Below are 23,012 nucleotides of genomic sequence, written 5' to 3' on the forward strand. Positions count from 1 at the left end.
AGAGGAGATAAAGAGCCACATGTGGCTCTGGAGCCTCAGATTGCAGAACGCTGCTCTACACAAAGCAGCCAACCTGCATCTGCCCTGTGGACCCTTAAGAGCCACACTAAGGACTGTCATTATAACTATAAATATAGCATTTTAAAAATAGCTCTAACTGAAGTGGATAGTGTAGTCCAGACTGCGACTTTGAAGTATGGACTCCATCCACTTGAGTTAAATCGATTTCAGGACTATGTTTTTTATAGTTTATAATTATAGTACTCTGTGATGTACTTGGCTGTGTGACCAGCAGCATATTTTTAATGTCATCTCCCTTTTTTGTTAACTTAAATCAGTCAGTCAATCAATATATCATGGTTTAAGCCTCATTTAGCTCATAGTTTTGACTTTATGGCACATTTACTGTTTGTCAGCGCTCTTATCAAACCTGTTTGGAACAGCAGGCGACTGTTTTCAGCAAACAAGCTCTGATAAAGCCACACCCAGCACCAAACAGCAGACAGACGAGGGACCCCTGAATCAGTGTCCACCCTCACAGAGTCACTGTTTCTGGTAGGTCTGTGAGGGCTTAGGCCTGTCCCACTCTCAAATTGCTACGACCATGAGGGCTGTCTCACAGACCTTTAGAGCCCTTCATGCACACTTGCCATAAGTCAGAATTTCTGCAGACTTTGTTTGAGCAAATTACCAACAAGCCTTTTGACATTAAATACAGGATTACCAGGGCAACCTCCAGATGTGTTTTTTAATGGTCTGTAGATGACAGTGCTCTTCAGTTTTTTCATTGTTTTATGTGCATTTCTTTCTATTCACAAACACAAATGTATTAAATCACTAACTAAGATTTCACCTTTTTTTCTAGAACTGAAATCTTAACCACTTGGTTTTTAACTAAAGTGCTCAGCTTTCATAACATCAGAACACTTTTCCCTGAAACTCCCGACTGAGTATATTTGTTTGTGTGTATGCCTCTTTTTTTTTTTTATCTTTATGTAATTCTTCATACGTATTTGTGTAATTTGTGTCACTTTGATGCGTCACAAAGTGCTGTTCCTTTCCTCTTTATATCATTGCTAAAAAGCCAGATATTTTTCTCAGGAGTTGTTGGAGTCCAAACCAGAGCTAAAAGAAGAGTGAATACTGGACTTCCATTGATCAGTCAGCCAGAAACAAAACTCCAGTGGGATTATAATGTTGCTCTGCTGAATATGGAATTACTGCAGGCTGCTGCTTGCTGACATGATAGCTACAACAACTTAACGTTGATAATATGACGGACAGACAAACTGTTTTTGTGTTCCTTTGCTCCTAGAGGCCAAGAACAATCAATGAATGCAGCTTAAGATAGAACTTTAAGTGGCATTTTAATGTAATATGAATTTATAACAGGTTGGTGAGTTTGTATCACCTCATGAAATAGATGACATGCTGTGTTTATCAGGTTCTGCAATAATCTCCATCAACTAACTGAATCAGTTTATTATAAACTGATCTTCTGTCAGGTCCTCACTCAGGACTTTTGAGCCAGGAGCGTGCTCAGTTTGATCTTCCCGTCCATGGAGGCGGTCAGGCAGGTGCCGCAGTCCACCGCCGAGCACCAGTCGACTGTCACCACCGGCGCTTTGTGCCCGCCCAGTGACAGCACGCTCTCCAGAGCTGGCTCCCCATTGGTCAGCTGGGAGAGGGGGGAGGTAAGAGGGGGGACATGTTAGCAAATCAAAATATAAAGCATGATGTAAATGAAAATATTAATTTTGATCCAGCAAGGGCACAGCAGTGTGTTGCTGTCCCTACAGAAAACAGAAAAACAGACCACCATCCCGCTAAAACATGAAAGGCTTGTTATGACAATGTCTTACAACGTTATCACAAAATAACATTGTACAAAATTATCAGCTCATCATGAAAAGTTTTCTATAACATGAAACTTTTTTTATAACACGATAAATAGTATATTGTTATAACGAGAAAAGTTTCTTGTTATAACAATGTTATCATGTTATAAACATGAAACATTTTATATTAAAGCAAAATTAATATATTGTTAGACGAGGAAAGTTCTGTTTTTCTTCTTCTTGCAGCAATACAGCAGCAATACACTTCTGTACAAAACAACCCCACCAGTATATATCATTATGTCTATATAACACTAAAAATTGATTACAAAATCATACAAAAAGAAAATTACAATAAGTAATAAAAATCAGGATTAATTAAAACGGCATACAAATAAAATTTAAAGCTAAAGAAAACAGTAACGTAGCACAATTAAGAGAAAAAAATAAATACAAAACACATGCAAATTTTAAAGATCATTTCAAGAGGTTAAGATATATTCAAGAGAACGTTAAGTTTGACCAGAGCAGCTGAGTGTGGACACGTGAGGATGAAGGTGAAGATGAAGGTGTATTTACTCTGTATATGAGTCCTCCAGTGCCGGAGCAGGTCAGGACGTGTTGTCCTTCAGAGTCAAAGGCAAAGAGTCGACCCCTGGCAACCTGAACCTGAACACACATTTAGACATGACAGTGTCTTTACATTCATTCTTTTATCTAATGTTCCATCAGCAGGATTCATTTTCCTGAGACCTAATTTATTACAACTGTGATGTCATTATGGTTTTCTAGTATTAGTAAAAAAGAAAAAAAAAATTAAAACTTAATGTAAATATTTAAACCATTTTATAACAGTACAGCTGCACTGCTGACCTGTTTGTATCCGCTGTACCCTGACAGGACGAAGGGTCCGGTGGCGTCCTGAGGTAAAACCTGCTCCGACTGCTTCACTCCACACCGATGGATGTTCCACTGGATAAACTGAACACACACACATTTTTATACTCAGCTCAAAACTGTTATGACTATTTCTTTTCAGGTTTTGAAAAGTCCCTGATTGAAAAGACATGTTTAGGACTGTAGTCATTCTGTCACTGTGACAGTTTTCCCACAAAAACACACACACACCTTGCCGTCCGCTCCGATGCTGAAGACGGTGTTTTCATCGTAGCTGAACTCCACGCTGTAAACTTCTCCGTCATGAGCTCTCCAGCTCATAGCGCTCTCATACCGCTGCATATCTACAGCAGAAGATTGACAGTACAGTGGGTTCACTCACTAATGTGAACATGTAACACAAAGTGCTCCACACAAATAGAACTATGTTTGTGAGTGACTTTTTTTTTTTTAGGATTTTTGACAGTTGGTCATAAATATCATATTTTTAAAGAGGTCACTTTAAGATCTTGGAGCAATTAAGGTCATCTGTTGTTATTTCTAAGCTTCTGCAGTGTACATGATCTTAAATATTCAACAGAGAAATCTAAAATGAAATAATCATAAGTTGCAACATTCAATCAAGCCACAGTCCCATAAGTAATTATATTTTAGATAACCATAATAGCCTCTAGTCAGCATTGTATTCTCACTAGTCAGAATGGTCATTAAAGATATCCACTACAACTTTCTTACTAGTAGAAAATGTTTTAAAGATATCTGATATGACATATCTAACTTTGATTGTACTAGTCTAAACTAAATTTAAGACATCTAAAAACCCTTGCAAAAGTACAAGTGACCATTTTAATAATTTATTTAGTAGCTAGACTGAATATGTATTGCAGATTCCTGTAATTCAACATTTCAGATCATCACAACGTCAGTCTTCCTGAGACAAATGATGCAACTTTTGCGATTTATCTGTGCTGGGCTTTTAATTTCTGATATCCACAATTACATTTCTGATATCCAGAATGAACAATCTGAATATTTGCAATAGCATTTTTACTAAGAGAAACTCCCCCTACCATCTACTTATTACTAGAGATAGTTTTATTTTCAGATATCCAAAATGAAAACGCATTCCATACATACCCAATGAAAATCTGAATGTCCAAAACTACATTGTGACCAGTTAAAATGTCATTACGAGTATCAGCAATTGCAATAAAAGTTAATAAACACTGACCGAACAGTCTGATGACTCCATCAGCGGCTCCCGTCACCAGCAGGTTTCCATTGTGGTTGAAGGCTGTGCAGTTAATGGCTACTGGATCAGGTTCTAAAGAGAACTGGAGCTAAGAGACAGAGACAAACAGAAATGCAAATTATACAAATCGGTGGCGTCCTCTTAAACTGCTGGCATACAGCTTGTAACTGAATAACTACGACAGACGTGGCTGGTTAATTACCTGTTGTTTGACAGTCTTGGTGTCCCACAGCAGCAGCTGTCCAGACACCGGGATGGGAAGTCGAGGGACAGAATCACAGCTGCCAGATCGGCTGAGAGCTGCAGCTGAACAGACAAACGACGAACCGCTGGGACTGCAGGCTAAAGACAAAATACTGAGACACACAGGAGGGACAGATTATCAGAATATGTACATCAACAACAGATATTCACTGCTACAGGACTGAGTTATTCTTCTTCTGTTTTGTTAAGTAATAGTTCCAACATGAAACCCTCTAAAACCACAAACTGACAGTACAAGGTAGCCTTTCCTGTTTACTGAAATGTTTTGACAGGATTACCATTAAATTTGACTCAGACATTCATGTTCCCCACAGGATGAACTGAAATCACTTTGGTAACAGCTCACTCACTGTCAGAATAAATCAGAAGAGTATTTCCCAAAATGTTGTTCTTGTACTATCAGCTGAGGGTTTCCAACATTATGTTCTACACAGAGTGCAGTTACATAATACAGTCAGACACACAGGCTTACCGTGGATGAGTCTCGTCGATGTTCATCTCATAGAGATTCTTCTTGGCGTCCGTGTCATACAGCCGCACTGTGCCAACACCGCTGCCTAGCAACAACTGACCACACACACAGAAACATCTTTTTGTCATCTTTTCACTGACTTACAGTAATTCCATGTTTCAATAAATGCCTAACCCTAAATGTAAAATAACCTCAAAACACAAGTCTTATTTAGTGTTTTAACTTGTGTGGACCTATCTTCGTCCCATTATAGGACTTGAATCCACACTGTCTGTGTGTGACAGATTTTTATCCCCACAGGTAGATTTTTTCAGAGTGTCACATACAGGATGGTTTTGCCTTTGTCAAATACACAACCTTTATTAGATGCAACTTCCACAGGGCCACTATGGAAAAATGCTACATTTTAATGTTTTTATCCAGAGACGGGGGTAAGTCATTGCTTTGCAAGTCACAAGTAAGTCTCAAGTTTTTGCACTTAAGTCCCAAGTCAAGAGTGACAGTCCCAAGTCTAGTCCTAAACTTTGATGTAACAGTGGGTCTCCAGTCTTATTGATTTACAAACTTACTTGGCTATTAAGCTAATGTTAGCAAAGCATTAGCTTGCTAATTATATTGATATTAGCCTCAGCTTACCGTTCTTTGTTCACTTGAAAATGTCAAATGAAGTTGGACGTTGTTGCGTCTCAGTCTGTAACTTTTGACCTGCAAGTTTTGCATACTGCAATTTATTTCCTGCTGACCACCTCACAGTTTTTGTACACGAACAAAATTTTAATTTGTTTAATTTTTTCCAACTGGAGCTCAGTAACATAACAATGGTTCCTCATGGTTCTCTCCTACAATTTGCTTGGATGCTGTCTGACTGGTTCAAACAAAGTGGATCTGGGGAATTAAGTGTTGACTTGCCGAGCTGATTCAGGAAATTAAGGGAAATTGATTGCTTTGTGGACTCACTTTTTAGATAACAGACATTTTCATCTTTGACTTTGAGGGAAGGCATCAGGTATTTTGGGGGTCAAAAGTCTCAAGTCCAAGTGAAGTCATGAGTCTTTTTTGATACTGTCAAGTAAAGTCAGGTCACATGACTTAAGTCCACAGCTGTTTTTATCCCATTTCATGTGTCAATTTTATGCACAACTTCTTGTTTATATTACATGTATTCACAATCTTATTTTGTTTTGTTGTTCCTCTTTCTGGACTTGCATGCCCACATGCAATGCTGTATTGCATGTGTATTGTTTGTCTTGCTTTTTCTTCTTTGTAGTTTTGTGTATATTTGGATAGATGTTTTATGTGAATAGCTTAAAGACTGAATATAACCATTTATTTCATGACCTGTAGACTGTGTCACAGAATTACTGTGGCATGGCAGTTTATTAATGACCAGATGGAATCATGTAGTAATGTAGTCAAGTATCAATAGAAAGCTGATCAATGCTGTTCACATGTGTACAGTCAGTTCATGTGCAGTCTGAGTCTCGTTCATACCAGTCTGTCGGGTTTGGTGGCCCACTCCAAAGACAGCAGAGGAGACTTTGACATGATGGTGGCTTTGGTCTGCATGATGGGGTTGAACGACCACACCTGAGGAAGAGGAGGACAAGGAGGAGGATGGCTTTATTATATGTTTCGATTATTAAGCTCAGTAATAACATTATGAATGTTTTTTGGCCTATTTATTTTCATACAACCCCAAAAGACAAATGAGATAGATTCACCTTGATGACCCCATCTACATCCAAACTGGCAACCCGGCGACCAGAACAGTCAACCCTGGAAAACAGAGGAGGGATGGATGGATGAGAAAAGAAGATGGCGCTCAATCTGTTACCAAACAGGTTCATAGATGTCCATCTTTAGTCCCCCCCAGTGTGAACAGTTAAACTGAGGTACTGAAGGCAGACCTGCAGTGCATGATGGAGGAGTGATGCTCTCCGTACTCCTCCTGGCTGAGTTTGATGAAGGGCTGTTCTGCTGACAGACCTCCTCCCTCTGCTGCTCCTCCTCCGGAGCTCCTGCTATTTGAGGAGGTGGAGTCAGGAACGTCGCTGGTGGTCTCTACAGGAGGTTCAACCTCCCCTACCTCTCCCTTCTTCTCCGGTGTCTGAAGGCAACACATGGAAGGATGTTATCAGTGTAAAAGAAATCAGTTTCCACTGAAAGTGAACAACAACCATGTTCATTTGATTGGAATAGCTGTAAACCAAACCAAAACATTTACAGTTGTATTTGTGCATCTTTGTGAAAGGTGGTGCTGGAAGCTTGGTGTTGCAGGGACTGCTTGTGGGTCATCTTAAGAGCTATTGTGGCTGGCAAGCTAACTAGCAGCATGCCAACTAGCTGGGAACATGCTGGCACTGACCAACCAAAACTGCTTGCCAACTTAGCTGGCTTGCTACCAATTAGCTAATTATCTGCTAGCAAGTTGACTAATCAGTCACAATCAGAAAATAAGTTAAAACACTTTATTTAAGGAAATTTATTTTGTAGCATGGACCCCAAGAATTGAATTCACTACACTTAGCTGCTGTTTGCCCACAACTTGAGAGAGCTAGGCTAGGCGTTTCCTCCTGCCACCAGTCTTTATGCTAAGCTAAGTTAATCACCTCTAGCTCTACTTATGTAGTCTAAAGACATGAAAGAACAATAGGCAATTACATAGGCAATTGTTCACCTCCCCAAGCTAGTCTCTTCTGCGGGGTCCCACAAGGTTGCATCCTAGGTCCCATTTTTTTTCTCTATGCACATGCTTTCCCCTGGCCAATTCACACAAATTAAAATTTCAACATTTACTTCCACTGTTATGCCAACAACACGCAACTTTATCTACCCCAGAAACTAATGACCGGACCAGTCTAATCAGTTTCATGAACTGTCTTTTGGACATAAAGTGTTGGGTTGCACAAAACTTACTACAGCAGAATAAAGACAAGTTGTCTTTATGCTAAGACTACTTGGATTACTGCAACTCCCTGTTTACTGCGGTTTAATCAATCATCCTTGTCCTGCATGCATCTGGTCCAGAACACTGCAGCCAGGTTCCTGACAAGTACCCAGAGGTGTGATCATATTACCCCTGTTCTGGCCCCTCCACAGGTTGTCAGTACACTTCAGAATTGATTTTAAGGTTCTCATGTTTGTCTATAAAGCCATCAATGGATAGTTGCTGTTGCAGCCCCTAATTGTGGAGCAGCATCCCCTTCCTATAAGATTTGCCCCTCTATTGACTCTTAAGTCTGCTAAAATTTTGCTTTTACTCATTGTATTCCTGATTATGTCCATTAGCTACCTGCGCTGGTCTGTAGATCACTTTGGTTAACATGGGTTGCTTTTAAATGTGCTTTGTAAATAAATTTGACTTGACTTGAAGGTGGTATTCTTTTACACTCTGCAAAAAAATGAATATACTTACTTCCCAAAATATTCCTTTAACAAAACTGACAGAAGAAGAAACCAGATTTTGTAGCACCCCTCAGGTACCTGTGATGGTGGCTTGGAGAAAAGCTCTTTCCTCTCTTTCTCATGGTCTTGGATTCTCTTGTGTCTGGAATGCGTCCCCTGGTTTGCGGGCTGATTTGTTGACTGACTTGTTGACTGTTGGGACTGGGAGCTCGCAGATTCGCTCGTGGATGCCTGGCTGGAAACTGGCTTCACCTCCTTAGGTTGGACTGCCTCTTTTGACTTCGCAGGCTAGAAAAGACAAATGAATTTTAGATACAGAAGATGATCACAGGTCAGAACTATCAGTCACTCACAATGTTGAGGACATCCAGTAAGATTATGGCCACAACCTGTGGAAAAGTACCTCCTTACAGGTTTGTGAAGCCTGGCAAGATCACACCCTCTGAGGGCAAAGGGGTGTGGCATTGGTGATAATCTGGCAGAGTGAAACACCTGTCAATCAAGGCAATCATATCCAATCAGACCAACCAAATGGAGATGGTCAGTTCAGTACCAAGCTCAGAACCCATCACCTATTGTCTGATGACAGTTTAGCCTCTGGAGGCAATGGCCAATGTCTCAAGGATTCTGGTGTAGCCGGTGGACATCTGGATATCAGATATTTGGTCCAAGACTTCCTCTGCCATCCGCCAGTCACTGTTTGCAGTCCAATTAGCAATTGAGATATAACAATCTCAAATGTGATTGGTCAAATACTACTTGGACTACTAACAGAAACTAGAACACTTTAAGACCAAATTCTTGTCCCTTGCCTACAGATTCTACATCCATATGCAGACATCTGTTTATATAGTGATTGCTTCAGGACTTCTTTTCCAATCTGATTTAAGGTTTGGAGTTTCATTCCTCTGTGTGATCTTCTTGATTGGATGTTTATTTTCAAAGCAGAATAAGAAAACAGTTGATGTCTTGGGAGCTGAACTTGTGTAAAAACTGTCTTGACTTTGTAGGAGCACAGAGAAGTTGGAGGTTTTTTCAATCACTTCAATACGGTCAGTATTTTCTTGGAGTAGCCACTAATGGACAGTAGAGGAACTACAGGTGAACTCGCCTCAGCTCTGTGGCTGCTGATTGGCCACAACACCTGAAAAATATTTCTTCAAACATCCAACCAAGTGTGGAGTCATTTGGTTTTTAAATTCAGCAGCCGTGACCTGCTGTCAAAAAAATTCAATTTCCTGTTTTTAATCCCCCTAACATTTTAAACTTTTAAACACCTGCTCAGCACTCACCAGATTGGTTGGCAGGTCCTTCCTGCCCACTGCTACCTGGCTTGGCGAGGACCCGGCGGTGTATTGAGGTGGTTTCCCTGGAGTGCGCCTGCCCTGTGGTAGGAATGTAGAGAAGAAGTTTCTGGAAGGAGCAGTGGTGGTGCTGACAGCACGCTGGCTCGACACCAAGTCCCTACGAGAGTGGAGATGGAAAGAGATAAAAATGAGGAAGTTGAACAACAAAGCCATGAATTAGTACAAAATGATTTCAAGCTGTCAAGTCAAGACTTGTTGGAATGAAAAGACTGACTGATATTAACAGAAGGAAACCTTGTTTGTGTTCTTTCCATTAACACTTCTGCTCATTTTTGAGCAATCCTAATGAGGTAAAGCACCCAGAGGCCAATAGTAGAACAGAAATATAAATACAACAACAAAGGTGTGATGTTTCCTTTGTACTATAAGACAGGTAGGCTGGAATGCCTTTGTGACCATCCTCAGAAGACTTAAACATCAAGAAATATTAGCATCTGTTTGTGTGAGTGATGAAGACTTTCGATGGCACATTTGCCCATGTTTTACTGTTGCCTAGATCTTAGGCAGAAGACCAGCTGTTGTGCATTTCATTGAAACTACCCAGGATTCCATCCAAATGTAGAGCAAATTTAAACCAAATTTCTAGAAAATCTGCAACAGAAAATCCACTACCATGATAGGAATATTAGGAGTGAGGCATGTCGAGATGAACAGCTGGTGGCGTTAATTCTCCAGTGGAGAGCCATTATACCATTGCAGATGAAGAGGCCGCAACAACGTGAACAGAGTTTCCATTAACTGCCATTTTTTACCAGGAAAATCTGTTGTAGTCCAACATATTTAAATCTCTCCATTCATAATGTCCAGTGAAAGAAATGCCATCGCTGTAATGACAGCAGTCCAGTTATGGAGGCTTGATTTTCCTAATAGCTTGTTAAGTTCTCATCAGAAATTTCAGAAAAAACGATCCAGAGTGGTCAAAATGTTTCACAGCACTAAATCACACATCACCAACTATGTCACTGATTTTGATGAAAGTGGATCATAATTTAAATGTTCCCTGGTTTTACCTCTGATGTCCTCCAGCTGCAATGTCTCAGCTCGTGGTGATTTGCAGAGTTAAGTGGTGGACAGATAAATTAACTGCTAGCTTAACTAGTGCTAACTGCCTCCAGCTAGGTTTTTGTCTGCCGCCATTTTTCGTCTCTTCTGTGCACCAAAAGTGTCGGTGGTCATTTTAGCTACGTTGTGCATGAACATCATAGTTTATTTGCCAAGTCTGTTTCAATTATTCTCAGTCTCATTTTACTTTTATCTTACACTGACTTTTCTACATCAGCCAAGTGCAAAAAAAGTTTTCTGGGGTTCCATCAAACCATTTGAATGTGCAAATTTAAGGAAACACACTTAATGATATTATCTTTCTACTGATCACTGTTAAAGGACCAGTGTGTAGGGTTTATCGGCATCTAGTGGTGAGGTTACAGACCAATTCACCTCACTCTCCCCTTCCAAGCATGTAACTGTGAAACGCCAAAGACCTTATCTAGAACCAGCGTTTGGTGTGTCTGTGCGGCACTACTGTAGACAGATTGTGGTGCAACATGGTGGCCTCTGTGGACAGGGACCTGCACCTTCTGTAGATATAAAAAACAAAACATAAATTTCATCTGTCACAGTTCACACAGAACTAGTTGGTAACCTACTGTTGGCTAACACGCAAACCAGCCACGAACATCTATTGCAAGTCACTCAAAGTTGCAAATTAACATAGCAAATGTCTGTCAAAACAGCTTACAATTGGTCAGTGGTACAAATTCGTGCACCAAAGTTCAGCAAAATTTAACTCAATATGAAAGATTTGCTTCGCCCTAATAAGCTTGTTGACTATTTGCTGTTTAAAATGCTGGTATGACTGACTGTATTGTTTTCTAGCAGAGACAGATCTGTTTTTATATTTGAAACATAAAATAGATGAAAACACAAAAAACAAATATGTCAGAGGTGCAAGTGGAAAACGGCCATTGAGCCAACAAAAGACAAAGACAATGCCAAGCAACAATGAAGACAATGTGACACACAAATAGAACAATAAACAACCATGTTAATAGGGAGGCAGCCTGGTAGCTTTAAGGATTTAATGCACCGACTAATGCCTCTGCTTTAAAACTGGCCAGTGACTTTTATTACATGTTGCTCCTCATTTCTCTTTCCCCTCATTTTCTGCCATCTCTATCTTGCTGATCCTAATAAAAGCAGAACAAACTCTGTGTTGGTTTTGTTTTTTATCCCTTGCTGCAGTGATATGTATTAGATATGTATTTGTTACTGTAAATACTGTACTGTAGTTTTTAAAATGTTTTTTATAATGTGTTAAACCTCGAATGTCAAATTTTATACAGTTATGGTGTCTCTAATGCAGCTGGCCACACAGCTGTTGTCAGAGCCTGTGACACATCGTGGTCCATTGGACAGGGTCAACAGGTAAACAGGTATCACTTACCTCAGCGATGTGTTCGATGTTATTGGCCAAAATAACTCATCATCTAAGCACCCCATGGAAGCAGGTTCCTGCCTTAAGTACTTTTCTGTCTTATTTATATATATCAAAAATACATAGTTTATGGCAAAGTGTCTGTTATATTCTTACATACAGTATACACCGTGTAAACAGTGGAATTTGTGTCAACTGCAGAAGGAAAGACCTCTTGTGTTGGTGAGTTTTTCCTCTGAAACATTTCCAATCATGACTTCTAAGGATATTTTGAGGGCTTCTTTGAAGAACAATCTGCAAATGTTACCACTAGGGGTCATTATCTGCATGCACAGTATTAACTGTTATGCTGATGACATGCAACTCTATATATAGGTGGTAATTCTGCTGACTCTTTATATTCTACCACATACATAATGTTGCACTGGCTGACAGGCATTTCAGAAGAAACATGCAAATAAAAGATAAATAATAAATAAAAATTATTTGTAGCGTGCAAATTAAAGTGCAGAGAACAATGCTGCAGACATAAACAATCACAAAATACATTTTCTAACCTGGTATCCTCGTCCACTCTGATATTCCGCCATGCTAGAAAACTATAACTTAAGTCCTAGTAGGATCAGAGTGTAAAGTAACAGAAAGCTGGCAATTCAGAGATACACTAAATGAACTTCATTTATCACTTATCAGAAGTGTAACTGCCATAATTTAACTGTAACTGACCTGACCTGCACAGCTGTTCTGTCCATTGGAAATAATGGCCTTGCTTTGTACAGTGTCAAACTAGCGCTGTTTTTAAGATATTAAAATGATTGTAATTAATAATATCTTTGTCTTTAGATAACATTAGGAAGCTCATCCAGTCCAGTTTTTACCATTTGAGAAATAGTGTCATGATTGGGTCACTTTGACTTTCAAAGATGCATTAATTGTCAATACAGTCATTTGTTTCTTCAGGACTAGTTGGCTGCCAACAGATTTAAACCAGTGAGCACTCAATCAACATGCTCCAACTCGTAAAGAATGCGGCTGCTAGACTTTTAACTATAGCTGCAAAAGGAGAACATAATATTTTTAGCATCACTACACTCATTATCCATTTGTTTCTGTATTGAGATTTTAAGATTTTAATTGAAGAGTTTACTGCTCTTCACAGCCAGGCTTCAGACTGTATCTCAGAGTTATTCGCCCGCAGAAAAGAACTTCCTGGCTGTATTTTTGCTGTTGTTTATGAATTTATTTGTATTGTGTATTATAGATAATATTTGGATGCATTTATTTTTTAATTTGGCTGGAAAACATCAAACCAATCTGGCAACACTGTCCAAGGTAACTAGCCACACGGCTACCAGAGCTTACTAACTAACAGCACCACAGTAAGCAGTTTCATAACTACTTAAACAACAAGTAAAGTCCATCGGGAACAGTCACGTCAGTACTGTATTCCCGGTCAGTCTCAGTGGAGGAATTCGGTCCCAGTCTGGCCATGTTCACTATGAGGCTGTTGAGCATAGTTTGGTTGCTTGCTAAGATAAGTTGGACAAGTTTGCCAAAACGTAGCTGCTGTTAGCTAAGCTATAAAGTGTTTTTGTACAGTAATCGGTGAGGTCAAGCCCCCCAGCCCATCGTATGCTCTGTTAGCTGTAGCTGGCTAACATTAGCTGTAGAAGCAGTCCACCGTGAAATGCCTCGCCCAAAATCTGCTGTCATAGACACCACTTTCCCCAAAATGAATCATTCTAGCCAACGAACTGTAAACAAGGTATTTTTGGGAAACATAACAAGGTTTGAGGTGAACACCCAAAGACACACCGACGTACCATACTGTTGCTAGCTTGCTAACTAATGAATCTACACTGTTAAAAGTTGAAAATTGAAGACAAGTAGCTGTCATTTTATGACTGGTTGAAACTGGCTGGTTCTTGCTTATGGAAGCACGTCATTTTTTGTTTTAAACCGAGAAAAACTGTTGGATTTTGTAATACAAATACAAAGAAATGGATTTTTAAAATACTTTTGGGGATATATTGTTAAATAGGTGCACAGCATGTCAAATGTCATTATGTTTTATTGTATATGAAACTTTCTTATTAGTGGTATTAATTTTAGTGTGTACTGTATTTGTCCTCAATCAACATGTGAAAACTGTAAGTGAAATTTAAAAAAAATGGATCGTACTGACAAGAAACAACAATTCATCAGGTGAATTGTTTATTTGGCAACATCAACTGGATTACAGCACACAGTGCAAAAACACCATAAATACTGTCTCATTAACAATAAGTTAGTTAAAATCGTTTTAAATATATATTTTATACGAATAAGCACAAAATAACTTAACAGTTTTGTTTATTTTAAAGTGCCTCAAAATTCTTCTAAAAGTGAGTCTGGTGAAGATAAATAATGTTTCTGTCTGAAAAAAACAAAGACATCATGTTTTCTTCTCATGATACAGAGTTTCTACGGAAGACGTTTAGCGGCAAAAAACATCAAAAACTTGCGTTAATTTAACAATGTAGTTAAATTTAACAAGCGGGTTAGAATTCTTGTTTTAGTCTCACACATCTGACATTACATTACTTATTTGTTTGTTCTACTTTATCCTCAGAATTCAGAGAAAAGTCCCAAGGCTAAAAACATTTTTTAACATTTCAGTAACATCAGCAAAAAATGTTGGCACTCTTCATTTAGCAGGAGGTTGACCATGTTATGTTTAAAATTTCAGCAAACAAAAGGATTCTATGCTACAAAATCAACATATTAGAGTTCATCGTCAAACTTATGAAGTAAAATACTGATAAAAACAAACACAGTCAGTGTAGTGAGATAAAATAGAACCACACACTAGCATGCTAAAGTGCTAAAGTCATATGTGGTAAGAAATGCAAAACAAACCCCCATTAGGACATAAAACATAAAACAGCGATGGATAGAAATTGTGCTTAAGTAACCTTTTAAAAGACCTACAGAGAGAAAATTTAAGATGGCTGTCATCTGTAACAACACATAACACAGTTTTGGTTTTTCATTTAAGTGCATAAACCAGAGCTTAAACTGTTAATGTAGTTTCTCTGGTTTAAAGCTTACATCCAGAGCTTCTAATACAGAGGAAGAATAATACCTCCATTTCATTCAAAGCATGGCAGCCATCTTTGGTGCACCAAAGAAGTGTCAAACCCGTCAGTGTCAGTGAGATCAGCCATTTTTGAAAAGCATCGACTCCTCGACTCGACTTTGGCGAATTATAATTCTGTTTTTGACTGCCTTTAAAGAGTCTATAGAATGAACATTGAAAAAGCTTACAGATTGGCAGCCATCTTAGTTGTAGTCAGTCATCAGTAAAGACAGTGATGTTAGTGTCTCACAGCTCAGTGTCTCCAAGTCGGTCCATGTTCTGGACGTACACCGGCAGCTTGTGGTGGACCATCTCGTCTCCGTCTCTCTGGTCCCGGCTCTCTGTCTGCAGGGCAAACAGCTGGAGGAGATAAGACCAAAAAGACAGGTCAGACACAATAACAAGAAAAACACAATTACTAATTGTGACATGAGCAGTGTGGAGACATTTTGTGGGTTTTTTTTTATATACATTTTAAAACTGGTCACCGTTCACTTCAATTGTACTGGATTTGGCTGCAACACTGTTTTCCACTGAAGCTCCAGGAGTGTTTTGTGAACTGGAGATCTTCACCCATCCTCACATCAACACAGGGGGGAGGAGATATTGAATGAAATTTAATTTTTGGGTGAACTATCACTTTAAGTCTGGACATGATACATGTGCTTATTGAATTTGATACGTCTATCAGAAACCTTTGCCCTACGTGTTCCATGGTCCGCACCCAAACTCAGTCACTGCAGAACTTTGCCATTTTCGCCAATTCTGTCTGTGTCAATTTTAGCAAGTTTTCAAGTATCCCACTCAAAAATGCATTTTCCGCAGCAGAATAATAACCTCTACAAATACAACAAGTTTCATGCACCTTCAGTACCAGGGACTGTTGGCCTTGAAAAAAGTTGGTGCCCGGGCCCTAATTATACCCCAAAACCATCTAAGCAAACCTCAGCATGAGACTTTCTTGGATCTCATGATACATGTTACAAATAGTGGGACTTTTAAAATATGATGATGGACCTTGTCATTGATTCATGGAACTTTTTAAACCAGGTGTTTAAACTAAAGAGTGGGATCCCACTTTAATTGGCACTTTTGGAACCTTACAAATGTTTGGAGTTGAATGTGAAGAGTTGCTTCTCAAGTGAAGAGTTCAAGTATCTCAGGGTCTTGTTCACGAGTGACAATAAAATGGAGTGTGTGACTGACAGGCAGATTGGTGCAGTGTCAGCAGTAACACGGGCATTGTACTGGGTCATTGTGCTGAAGAGAGAGCTGAACCGGAAAGTAAAGCTTTCGATTTACTACTCAATCTACGTTATAATCCTCACCGACAGTCACGAGCTCTGGGTAGTGACAAAAGAGTGAAACTGCTGATACAAGCAGCTGAAATGAGTCTGGAAATGAGACAGGAGGAGAGTGACGGTATCAAGCTCAGACATGTGAAGGAGACTCGGAGTAGAGCCACTGCTCTGTCTGAAAGGGGCTGGCTGAGGTGGTTCCACCTCTGATCAGGATCCACCTGAGCGTGTTCCTGTGGAGGTTTTCAAGGTACATCCAACAGCTGGTACAGGACATCCCAGGGTTGACCCAGAAAAAAGTGGTGAGATTATTACGTCTCATCTGACTTTGCGAACAGAGACGGATTTTTCTCAAGATTTCTGCTGAATACCAGGACGTTTTTCCCTTATCACTGTTGCCTTGTGGTTGCTCATGGTGGGACATGTTGGGTTACTATTTTTGATTGTTTTTCCATAAAATTATTAGGTGTTAAAACAGTTTTGTAAATATTACACACATAAATGAGTTTCTTCTCACCAGCTGGCGGAGCTGTTCGTTCTCTTCTGTCATGCTGGTTGTCTTCTGGACTTCAGCATCAAAACTCAACAGGACCGGCTGAGGTGAAAACCAGTTAAGGACTAGAAACCATCAAAACCAGAGTTTAAATAGACTCAGTGGATCAGTTTCAGACAGGTTACAATGTAGACTAGACATTAAACTATGAACTTCAGCTGAAGGATATGCATACACTGGAACAGGACAGATAAGAAGTTGTGCAATGAAACCAAGAAGGTGTCGGCCCACTGGCGGGAGAAGTATGGTGAGAAGGCGGGGTTCTGGTCAGGGGTGGGAATAAACGGCAGGATGAACCAATCACGCCACTCGGCCTGACCCTGCAGCTCCAACGCCTGCTTTTGGAAAAACTCCTGCGTCTTGTCCAGGTTTCCTTTCTGTAAGGATGAAAAAAAAGAGACTGTTTCTTCCTACTGTGTTTCAGAAACATACAGTCTGCTGTGTCTGATTCTTCCGCGGGATGTTACCTGGATGGTGTTGATGACATAGTATCTGTACAGGCTGGTTCTCAGTTTGTTGACCGTGGATCTGTAGACATCCTCCAGTCTGCAGAAGAGCCGTCTGTCCAGGTAAAGCCAGTACTCCTTCAGACCAAACAGGTCAAAGTTCTGGACAAACTGCTGCAGCTGATCGATGATCTTATCCACCTGCAGACAGAAGATGTTTGAGATTAAAAACAAACTTAAATAATAATAATAATGATAATGATGTCTAGAGATCTGTCTCTAAAACATTCCTCTCATAGGTTAGGAAAAAGTCCCTCAGACGATCTATCTATTCGTACCCTGAAGCCTTTCTCCTTGTCGGCTTTGATCTCGCTGTCCAGGTGTTTCAGAGTGCTGGTGAAGCCACGATAGATCAGATACTCTCTCACATGTTCGTCTGTCCTCTCCACTGCTGACCCCATGGTGACTTCTGGCCCTGCAAGACAGAATTTAATACAGTGTACAATACAGTTATACAGTTTTCCTTTTTAATTTATGACCAATGAGAAAATTCTGACAAATCTGGCTATTAATTTAATACTAGGGAAACTGCTGTTTGTTTTAAAATCACAGAAAATGGTGGAAAATGATGATCAGTGTTTCCCAAAGCCTAAGATGACGTCCTTCAATGTCTTGTTTTTCCCACAACCGAAAGATATTCAGTTTACTGTCATAGAAGAGTAAAGAATACAAAAAATATGCAGAAGTTTGACTTTTTTCATTAGAAAAACACTCAAACTGATAATCAAAATAGTTGGCAGTCAATTTAATAATCGATTAATAATCCATTAATCAATTAATTGTTGCAGCTCTAGTGTATTACCTACAGTGCATGGCTGTACACAGCCCCTGGTCTGCACGGCCTCAGTTTGGAGAAAAAGCAGGAGGCTAGGCAAGTGTTGTTGTTAACATTATTTTAACCACTTAAAGGTCCACCAAAGAGACTCTAACCACTGAAGTGAACAGGACACTACACTCAGAATATTTTCCTCACTTTCCAAGCCAAATATCGCTCTCTCCAAAGCAACTGGATGCCTTTGACAAAACCAGTATTTTAACCTGACAGAACACAGGAGTTGCAGGTCTGCCACTGCCTCGGTCGGTTAGTTTGTTTACATCAAAGTGTGACTTCAGTCTTTTAAAAGGTTAGTTTGAATCCACCAACGTCTGGTTTCTTTGCAGAGAGCTATATTTGGCTTTGGTTTCCTGTTAGGAGAGGCTGCTTGACAGCACAGTAAAGCTGTTAAAATATTCTATATATAGCATACACTGGATGAAATATGTTTTGCTGCTGACCCTGTCTACAGCAGTGAATGAAAATGGGTTCTGTGGGTTCATACTGGGTCCCCTAAACAATATTGGAAAAGTGTGAATTGGGGAGGGCTGTCCTATATTGTAAAAAAACTAAAGTGTGATTATTTTGGCTGAAATGGAGATTGTAATATGCCCTACAATTAGTGGTAATGATTGTTTTTGCAGTACAATTTCCAGTTTTACTGAAAAACAAAACAAAAACTATGTAAATCATGATACTATTGATATATGTTGGGATCAGTACCAAACAAACATATATTCTTAGATCTGGAGAACAAGATTTTTAAGCCAGGGCATCTCTGCTGCACTTCATTATAATGCTATTTGTCACACATTTTTCAAAAAAAATGCAGGGTTCTGTGATTTGGATGTTGCACTTGACCATATTGCAATTTCAATAATATTGCGATTAATTGTTCAGTCCTAGATTTGGGTCTGACTGAAAAGCTGACATCGCTGTGGATTCCCACAGTAGCCATTTCACTGCAGTGGGAGCACTTCTGAAACTTGACCTCACTATATAAAATGACCTGCAGTGACTTCTCAGATAGTCACAGCCTCACAAAACTTCACAACCACAAACTAGAGACCTGGAGCATTCTGAGGATGGACGGCTTTCCCACATATACTGACAATAAGAGGGTCTCTGATCAACCCCCAGAAACAGAGTTGCTCGCCATCCAGTCACCGAAAAGATGTAACTTTTGCATAAATCTCCAAATGTCAAAAGTTTTGACACCACATTACAGCATGAATTTTTTGAAGTGTTGTTCAAGGTCTTGGTGTCTTAATGTATGCTATTCTTCTAAGGATGTTTTCCAGCAGTCAAAACGTTTAAATTTTGTACAAAATCTGTGTAATAAATGACATCAACCCCAAAACTGCTGTAACAACTCATGAGACACGATAGAGCATCGTGGGAACCACCATCATAAACTTCCATCATGAGGTTCAAAGCTCTTATACACTCTAAACTTTCAACATCAAAAAACACAATGTTTGTTGCAGTCTTATGGCTAAAACACAGTGCTGAGCTGCATCTCTAATTAATCTGCAGCTTTCGGATGATGTACTACTTCTATGTGTCTATACTGTCCCCTAAAATACACATCACTGTACAGTTAAACGCGTTCTGTTGAGATAGTTTAGCTTTAGCCACACCTTCTATAGCACTACTGCAGTAACTATACTAAGTTTTGACTGTGTAAACTGCCTTCACTTTGTTAAAAGCATAAAATAAAATGTTGTTATACGTCTGAATGTAACGGTTTCTGGAGTGCGTCGTTTTGATTCCTTCCGCTTTCAGTTGCTAAAAAAACAAACCTCCCAGCCAAACTCCATTCAAATATCTCATAAAAGTGGACACGTAGCGTTATAATTATTAAATAAAGAAAATGTTGCATTCACTCTACACCTCCGCAAACACCAAACAATGGTACCTTCGCACGCTAAAATCAACTCCAGAAATCTGTGTTCAACTGGAAGTGAAGCTCCAGTAGCTTCTTTCTGCAGCCACCATGACGAATGATTTGCTCATATTTTTTTTACATCCTGACAAGTTTAAAGAATACTTGGATGGTAAGATATATGCCGACTAAACATGCAAATTACGTTGTTAGAAAAAAGGTCTGAAGTGGTGGCTTAACATTTACGTACCTAGGTTGATAATCAAGAATGTCTTAAATTGACCGAATTTTGAGTGGAGTTTGGTTTCGTCGTGCAAAACAACAACGTGTACCGCTGTGGAAACAAAAGCTTCAACCCGCGAAAACAGACTGAACTTTATTAAACAGTTGGAGCACAAAACTGCTCCTGTGCCATGTTCTAGATGTAATAAAGAATGAAATACTTACAACAAAGAGAAAAGTCTCTTCCTGTTGTGTTTGCCCACTGACAGTCATGTGACGACTTCACGTGACATAACAGCGAGCTTAAACCAACAGCACCATCTGGTGGCCAATATGTCATACTGTATTATACTTGTCAAGACCTCAAAGTTCAATTTAGTGTAAAAGTTGTGATTTAAATTTAAAAAGTTGGGGTGTTGAGACTAACAAACTGTATGTCATCGGCTGCAGTGTAGTTCATTACACTTCACTGATTCATTGATCACCCTGAGAGTTATACAGAGTTATAATTACAAGATAATATTTTATTTATATGAAGGAATAATTCTGAAAAAAAACATTACAAAACTGTGTATGTTAGTGAGTTAGCAGAGCTGAGATGTAGTATGGTATCTGTATAAGTTGAACAAAATAAAATGGACAGTTCACCCCAAAATCAAAAATACATACTTTCCATCTAGATTCTTTTGTTTGTTTGTTTGTTTGTTTTTGGTGTGAGCTGCAGAGCTCTGGAGATATTGGCTGCACAGATGTCTGATATAACAGGACTAAATCGCACTCAGCTCACAGAGCTCAATCCACCAGAAATACAACTGAAAAATTAAAAAACAGCGCTTCTCTTTCCATAAATCATGACACAGTTAGTCAAAGTCATTGTGTTCCATTAGATTCTACTGCAGAGAGAAAGTAGTTCCTATTCTTGATTTGGGGATGAACTGTCCCTTTGGGCAAATTATGTCACAGCTTTACAGTAGCATATGATAGCAAGAAAAGTGCAAACATCAAATAAAAAAGTAAAAAAATAACACAACTTTTGCCATGTTTTGTAAAATAAGTGCAGTCAATATATGTACTGGATAACTAATGTCTAAGACAAATAAGAAATAGCACCTTGTTAGCTGTAGCACTTTGGGAGAAACATCAGTTTTATTTAAAATGTTAACTCTGTCCATCTCATCTGCATCTCTCTTGATCTTTGACTCTGTGATCACAGCTGGCTGAGAGACTAGGAGCCTATATCTTGAATCTTCTTCTCTGCTCCTTCAGCAGTGTCTGTCTGGGAGAGGTGAAGAACTTTCCTGCAGACTCTCCTGAAGGCCGGGCTGGAGAAGTAGTAGACCACAGGATCCAGCATGCTGTTGAGATAAATCAGGCTGAGGGTGATGTAAAATGCAATGGTCAGGTCTTCCAGGGCGGGACAGACTTCAGACTCAGGGAGGGTGCTGAGTACTTTCCGGTGCTTGATCCAAAGGAGCAGCTGTGTGATGTTGCTCGGGAGGAAGCAAACGATGAAGAGCACTGTAACCACTGCGATGAGGCACAAAGCCTTCTTGACCTTTGCGCGTTGGGCCAGCTGCCCCCCTCTCAGATGGAGCATGATGTGGACGGTGCAGTAGAGAATCACAAGCAGAGGCAGAATGAAGGACAGGAGGAACTCCAGCTTGTGCCAGGTCCGATTATATTGGAGTATAGTCTCAAGCAAGAAGCTGTCGCAGTCGGATTCATCGACGTGTTCCAAAGAGAAGACATGAGCTGTCATTGAAATAGTGAGCAGCCACAGTACAAGCGCTCCACACATGGCTTTGGAGACGCTCAAAGAGTTGATTGAGTGATGGGGATGCGCCACACGCATGTACCTGTCAGCAGCGATGGCCATCAAGAAGAAGGTGCTGCCGCTGCGGTTCATCGCAGACATGAAGAGGCAGATTTTGCACAAAGCGCTTCCAAACTTCCACTGCATCCCGGAGAAGTAGTAGCTGGCACGGAAAGGCAAACCCACGCCGAGAAGGAAGTCGGCCACCGCCAGGTTGAAGAGCAACACCGTGCTGCTCTTCCAGGGTTTCAGGTGGAAGCAGAAGATCCAGAGAGCCAAACCATTCCAGAGGGTCCCCAAAACAAACTCTGCCACCAGGAGTGGAGGGAGCACTCTGACCAGCAGGGTCCCGTTAATATGGCAGTGCATGTTGAGTGCTGCGCTCTTGACTGCAAGTCAAAGAAATGAGGATGGTACGCAATCTTTAAGAGGACATGTCAAAAAAAAAAAAAAAAAAGAGAGAAAAAAGTAAGGTGATTGTGGTGTTGATTATTTCAGGAAGTGGTATTGGTTTGTGTTTTCTTGAGAATACACCAACGCACAGAACACAGACAAGATCATTAACTCATCTGAGAAATTTGTGAGAAAATGCAGCAGCTGCTACAAGCAGAGGTGGAAAGTACAAATACTTAAGTAGCATTTTCATGTAACTGTGCTTTACTTTAGCTTTTTTTTTTTTTTTTTTTTTACTTTTTTAAACTTTTACTCCCTATTTCAACAAAAATATCTGTACTTTCTACTTTCAAGACAGGCTCATTACTTCAGTTTGAATGGCTGTGAGGGGAATTTTTGATGTCTTTTGTTTTGCATCACAGCGCACCTCACCATCTTGCTGCTGATCTTTGGGTGTGAGCGAGCATCAACCAAAACAGCA

General features: G+C 39.8%; 2 protein-coding genes across 2 annotated transcripts; both read right to left on the bottom strand.

The window, feature by feature from the left end:
* Positions 1-1,499: 1,499 nt before the first annotated feature.
* Positions 1,500-20,652, bottom strand: wdr91 (WD repeat domain 91). Its single transcript, XM_084745786.1, has 18 exons — positions 20,551-20,652; positions 17,683-17,819; positions 17,366-17,545; positions 17,068-17,275; positions 16,863-16,945; positions 15,298-15,407; positions 9,421-9,592; positions 8,207-8,416; positions 6,631-6,830; positions 6,445-6,499; positions 6,215-6,310; positions 4,724-4,818; positions 4,190-4,343; positions 3,967-4,075; positions 2,967-3,079; positions 2,712-2,819; positions 2,418-2,507; positions 1,500-1,678 (listed from the first exon to the last, which is right to left on the bottom strand). Exons 2-18 carry the CDS (start codon positions 17,803-17,805, stop codon positions 1,514-1,516), a joined length of 2,271 nt encoding a protein of 756 aa, XP_084601912.1. The 5' UTR covers positions 17,806-17,819; positions 20,551-20,652; the 3' UTR covers positions 1,500-1,513.
* A 229-nt stretch (positions 20,653-20,881) lies between these two features.
* Positions 20,882-22,540, bottom strand: LOC146308054 (hydroxycarboxylic acid receptor 3-like). The gene has a single exon (XM_084746205.1). It carries the CDS (start codon positions 22,505-22,507, stop codon positions 21,551-21,553), a length of 957 nt encoding a protein of 318 aa, XP_084602331.1. The 5' UTR covers positions 22,508-22,540; the 3' UTR covers positions 20,882-21,550.
* Between the last annotated feature and the right edge of the window lie 472 nt (positions 22,541-23,012).

This window comes from Lutjanus erythropterus, chromosome 20 (assembly GCF_056507025.1).
Source record: "Lutjanus erythropterus isolate fLutEry1 chromosome 20, fLutEry1.hap2, whole genome shotgun sequence".
NCBI classification, from domain to species: domain Eukaryota; kingdom Metazoa; phylum Chordata; class Actinopteri; order Lutjaniformes; family Lutjanidae; genus Lutjanus; species Lutjanus erythropterus.